Raw genomic sequence first — 5,935 nt, 5'->3', positions numbered from 1 at the left:
GGACCACCGAAGGGGAGTTAGAGATGCCTGATATCTCTTGGCTTAGTACTAATGAAGGTTTGGAAGAAATCACAGTGCTAGAGTGGGTACACCGTGTAAAATCTAATCCTCCAAAATGGGAAGGCCCAGATGACATGCCTTCACTAGTCCTGCAAGCTTTAAATTGTTGAGAGGAGCACCAGCACACTTGAAGAGCTTTATTATAGCCCTCTTCTTGTGCCAGAACTTAGGGCTGGAGACACTGCTGCTCAGTTAGGTGAGTTCAAGGCAATGGGTCTAACTAAGCCCTGAGGTAGCAGGTGCCAGCTGGCAGCATTGAATCACCAGAGGCGAGGTGATTATAGCTATCATAATAGGCTGCATAGACAAATTAATGTATCAATACTGTATAACATTACATATGTATTTCTATTTTGTATATACTTGTTTAAACCTTAGTTTCCCTTAAAGAGAAGCATGACTACTCTTTTGGAATTAAATGAGCAGGACACTCCATAATTCCACAATCCAAAGTCTTGAGAACTAATACAAGAAAATACAAGAAAGTGGTCTGGGCTTGTTTCCGTATGATACAGATTTCACATTGATGAGAGAAAAACTTCTGATTTAACAGCTGTAGACAGGGACCAAGAATGAGCTTGTCATAAACTCCTATGTGACACTCACTTTCTAAACAGACAGAATGAGAACTGGATCTGTCAAAGACATTCCTTCTTAAGCATAGTAAGAAGCTTAACCATAGTAAATGCATTCAAAAGGTTTCTTTCTGGTACATACTCTTTCATGATAATGAAACCTACAGAATTGTACAAAGGCATCATCGTATTAAATACCCTCATATGGTTTCTGTCTTAGCGTTTCCATTTCTAGGAACAGACATCATGACCAAGGCAACTCATAAAAGCAAATCTTTAATTGAGGCTGGCTTACAGTTTCAGAGGTTTAATCCATTTTCATCATAGCAGGAAGCATGGCAACATGCAGGCAGACATGATGCTGGAAAAGGAGCTGATAGTTCCACATTTTGATCCAAAGGTAGCCAGGAAGAGACTGTCATCCAGGGAGCTACTAGGAGGGTGTGTTTCGCACTGAGTGAAGCTTCAAAGCCCACCCCCAGAGTGATTCACTTCCTCCAACAAGGTCATACTTCTGAATAGAGCCACTCCGTGAGACAAGCATATTCAAACTCCCACATTTCACTTGCTGGCCTCCATAAGCTTGTTGAAGTACAGGAATGTATGGGGACCATACTTAGAAAAAACATAATGAAAAATACATGAGGTCCAACTTCAAAAGTCCCCATCATCTATAGCAGTCTTAAAAATGTTAAAAGTCCAAAGTTCAAAGTCTCTTCTGAGATTCATCCAATCATGTAACTGTAATCCCCTAAAAAAGAAAATAAAAAAAACAGATCACATATTTCCAACTTCACAAGATACACTTCACTATTCCTAAATGTAACCATGAGGAAATTCTGGACCATAAAAAGATCAAAAGCCAGCTGGGAAATCTCCAAACTCTGCATCCCCATGTATGTTGTCAAATCATTCTTCAGATCTCCAATTCCTTTCTGCTTTGTTCACTGCAGCATGATTCTTTCTGTTTGGCTGGTTTCATACTCTGAAAGCAGTTTTCCTGAGCAGATAGCCCACAGCTCTGGCATCTCAAAGATCTTGGGGTCTCCAAGGTAACTTCAGTGTTACAGTTTCTTGTTCCAGTGTCTGGGATCCACACATGATCTTCTGTGCTCCTCCAAAGAGATTGGGTCACTTCTTCAGCTCTGCCCTCTGTATCACTCTAGCTCTGGTTGACTCCAATCTACTGCTGCTGTTCTTGCTGCTCATTCCATGGGACTGGCATCTTCAATATGCTGGGTTCTTCAGCTGTAACTGTGCTACAGTGATAGCCTCCCTTATGCTCCCTTCATGGTGCCAAGATTCAGCTGCTCTGCATGACACCATGTCCTGGAAACCAGTACCACCTGGGTAATTCTTACACATGACCAACTTCAGCTGCAGCACAAGGTACAATGTTGGCTGTCTCTGGAACACAGCTTCTTTGTCCTCTCAGAAAACACTTCCTAGAAGATTTCACTTCAATGATGCTGGTCTCTTCTTCATCACTTCTAATCACAACTAACCAGCATCAATTTTCCCAGTAGTCCCAGTTCCTTCTACTCTTGCCTCTAATGCCAGAGCCACATGGACAAAGCTGCTGAATTCTGCTGCTCACTGGGCCTGGGACATGACCCCTTCTATTACATTATCGCTAGGTTTCTGTTCTCCAACTTCTTTAGTGCCTAAGTTTGGCTGTCCTGGAACTTGTTCTATATATTGACCTTGAACTCAGAGATCTGCATGGCTCTGTATCCACAGTACTAGACTTAAGCTTTTCTTTACCTGAAACTTGTTCTGTATCAGGGTGGACTTGAACTGCTTGATGCTCATCTCCTAGGGTTTAAGGGCATGTACCACCATGCCTGGACCTATGCTTTCCATTTTAGATCTTAAATTGAAAACCTAGAATAGCAATCACAATCCATCCCTTGTCAATTTGATACATAATTGTATCTCCTTATATCAATATGCAAACAATAGCCAGGTAATAATAATTCTTAACATGATATTACTCTCTCCAGTTTCTCTCCAGTATGTTTCTTCTTTGTGTTCTGAGATGACTGTGACCTGAAAAACATTGTCATATTGACTTCATTCATAGGGCATCTCTGCAGTGTGTACACCTTTATGTATTCAGAGACGACTGTGACGTGCTGTGAGAGGCTTTATAGCATTGAGTATATTCTTAGGGTTTCTCTCCTGAATGTGTTCTGTTACATAGCTGCAGATGACTGAGACTTGCAAGGGCTTTAATTTAGCACATTGATTACACTCATAAGATTTCTCTGTCATGTGTGTTTTTTTTTATATCTTTGTAGATGACTGTAACCTGCAAAGGGTTTACCACACTGATAACATTCATAAGGCTTCTCTCCTCTATGTGTCCTTTTCTGTTGTTGTAGATTACTGTGACTTGCAAATGCTTTACCACTTTGATTACACACAAAAGGTTTCTCTCCAGTATGTGTTCTTTTATGATATTGGAGCCTACTCTGTTGTGAAAATGCTTTACCACATTGATTACATTGATAAGGTTTCTCTCCAATATGCGTTCTTTTGTTTTTGGAGACTATACTGAAATGCAAAGGATTTATCACATTGATTACATTCATATGGTTTCTATCCAGTATGTGTTCTTTTATGATATTGGAGATGATTCCCATATGAAAAGGCTTTACCGCATTAATTACATTCATAAGGTTTCTCTCCAGTATGTAATGTTTTATGTTTTTGGAGACTATACTGAAATGCAAAGGCTTTACAACATTTATTACATTCATAATATTTCTCTGCATTATGTGTTTTTTCATGTCTTTGGAGATGACTGTGACATGTGAAGACTTTACCATGTCAATTACAGTCTTAAGGTTTCTCTCCAGTATGTGTTCTTTTATGTTTTTGGAGACAACTGTGACATGCAAAGGCTTTACAACATTGATTACATTCATAAGGTTTCTCTCCAATATAACATCTTTCATGCCTTCATGTCTTCTAGAACTTTGACAATGTTTTTCAATGTGATGGTCTTCCCAATTGTAGCCTGTAGCAGTGAGGTTCTGGTAGGTCTCCAGCATCACATCTTCATAGAGACTTTTCTGGGAAGGATTCAGCAAATCCCACTCTTTCCCAGTGAAGTTCACATGGACATCATCATAAGTCACTGCATCCTGCAATCCAATGACTCTGAAGCCTCAGGTAGTACTGATGTCATGAACACATGCCATCCTAAGAAATAGAATGTAGTCTGTATATTCTTGGCCAAACTTCAAAATTCAAGATGTGGATGAAGATCATTCAGAGCTTCCCTGGGGTCCTCTCACAGCACCCAACAGCACAGCTCAGAGCAGGACACAGAGAACCATTCAAGCCTGCACAGTTACAGCAAACTTGCAGAGTGAAAGATAAATTTTTGACATGGCCCCTCCCACCACCAAGAAAGAAGCACAACATTTAGTGTGTCTATTTGTATTCTGAAGGTAGCATGTTCCTCACTTGAGTGTGTTACCCTGGCAATATGCTAAATGACTTGGAGAGCTGCTAACTTTGTGTGCAACCTAGAATAGGAAAAGGCTCTTTAATAGGTCTAGGCTGCTGTGCAGGCTGTTGTACCATTTGGACTACATTATTTAGGAAACTTGATGGTACTTGAGGTGTCAGTGGCAGATAGGGATGCTGTTTAGAATCGCTGACAGGTCCCTATAGAGGAATCATAGATCTTTGGGATTTTGAAGCAAGGCTCTCATCATCTGCAGACAAATATGCTCACTTTGAGAGACAGCTCTTGGCCTGCTATTGGGCCTTAGTGGAAGCATTTGACAATAGGAGCTACCAAGTTACCATGGAACCTGAGCTGCTCATCATGAATTGTGTTTTATATGATCCACCAAATCATAAAGTAGAATGTGCACAGGAGCAAACCATAAACGGAAGTGGTATACACATGATCATACTCAATCAAGTTCTGAAGACACACAGAAATTACACGAAGAAGTTCCCCAAATGCCTGTAGATTCTATTCTCATTACAATGCCATTTGCTTCCAGGAATGCACCTGTAACCTCATGGAGTATATCAGTTGACTGAGAAAGAGAACACTAGGGCCTGGATTACTCGGGGTCTGCATGTTATGCAGGTGCCACCCAGAAAGAGAAACATTGCAAACCCTTTATGGAACAACCCTAAATGACACCAGTGAAGGGAAATCTTCACAGTGGGCAGAACTCCCAGCAGTACACATGGTAATACATTTTGCTTGGAAGGAGAATTTGCCAGATGTGTGATACTTCCCATATTCATCGTCAATATCCAGTGTATTGGCTGGATGGTCAAGGACTTGGAAAGAACATGTTTGGAAATTGTTGAGAAAGGCATCTGGGGAAGAAGTATGTGGATAGATTTCTCCAAATGAGCAGAGGATGTGAAGATAATTGTGTCCTATGTAAATGCTCATTGAAAGATGATTCCAGCAGAGAAGGAGTTCAATAATCACGTGGATAAGATGACCTGTTCTGTGGACAGTCAGCCTCTCTCCTCAGCCATCCCTGTCACTGCTCAATGGCATTTGCTCATGAACAAAGTGGCCGTGGTGGCTGAGATGGAGATCATGCTTGGGCTCAACAATATGGACTTCCACTCACCAAGGCTGACCTGGCTACAGCTGCTGCTGAATGCCAGATCTGCCAACAGCAGAGACCAACACTAAGCCCCAGATATGGCATCCATTCCTCGAGGTGACCAGCCAGCAACCTGGTGGCAAGTTGACTACATTGGACCACTTCCTCTGTGGAAAGAACAACATTTTGTTCTTATTGGAGTAGATACTTATTCTGGCTATGGATTTGCCTTTCCTGCATGTAATGCTTCTACCAAAACCACCATCCATGGACTTACAGAATGCCTTATCCACCATCATAGTATTCCACATAGTATTGCTTCTGACCAAGGAACTCATTTTACAGCCAGAGAAGTGAGATAGTGGGCCCATGATCATAGAATCTACTGGTCTTACCATGTTACCCATCATCCTGGAGCAGCTGATCTGATAGAAAGATGGACTTGCTGGCCTTTTGAAGACACAGTTACAGCACCAAGTAGGTGGCAGCAGCATGTTCAATATATGGTACAGTTTTTCCCATAGCCAGGATCCATGGGTCCAGGAATCGAGGGTTGAAAACGGGAATAGTTCCTCTCACTATCATTTCTAGTGACCCTTTAGCAAAATTTTTGCTTCCTGTCCCCAAAACTCTAGGTTCTGCTTGCCTAGAAGTTCTGGTTCCAGAGTGAGAAGTACTCCTACCAGGAGCCACAACAACAATCCA

General features: G+C 41.5%; 1 protein-coding gene across 1 annotated transcript; it reads right to left on the bottom strand.

Annotated features, from left to right (window-relative positions):
* Window positions 1–1,360: 1,360 nt before the first annotated feature.
* Window positions 1,361–5,637, bottom strand: LOC114622536 (zinc finger protein 431-like). Its single transcript, XM_028768958.1, has 4 exons — window positions 5,626–5,637; window positions 3,598–3,784; window positions 3,130–3,186; window positions 1,361–1,386 (listed from the first exon to the last, which is right to left on the bottom strand). Exons 1-4 carry the CDS (start codon window positions 5,635–5,637, stop codon window positions 1,361–1,363), a joined length of 282 nt encoding a protein of 93 aa, XP_028624791.1.
* Window positions 5,638–5,935: the final 298 nt, after the last annotated feature.

Source organism: Grammomys surdaster, unplaced genomic scaffold, assembly GCF_004785775.1.
Source record: "Grammomys surdaster isolate TR1022 unplaced genomic scaffold, NIH_TR_1.0 189, whole genome shotgun sequence".
In the NCBI taxonomy this organism is placed as follows: Eukaryota; Metazoa; Chordata; class Mammalia; order Rodentia; family Muridae; genus Grammomys; species Grammomys surdaster.
The sequence above is the reverse complement of the archived record's forward strand: the minus strand, read 5'-3'. Positions and strand labels throughout refer to the sequence as shown.

Coding starts and splice junctions, on each gene's coding strand:
- LOC114622536 (XM_028768958.1), bottom strand. Junction 3,187..3,597: donor AAGTTCTAGAAGACATGAAG/GCATGAAAGATG, acceptor ATTTCAGTATAG/TCTCCAAAAACAAAAGAACG. Junction 1,387..3,129: donor TTATCAATGTAATCAATGTG/GTAAAGCATTTT, acceptor TTTCTTTTTTAG/GGGATTACAGTTACATGATT.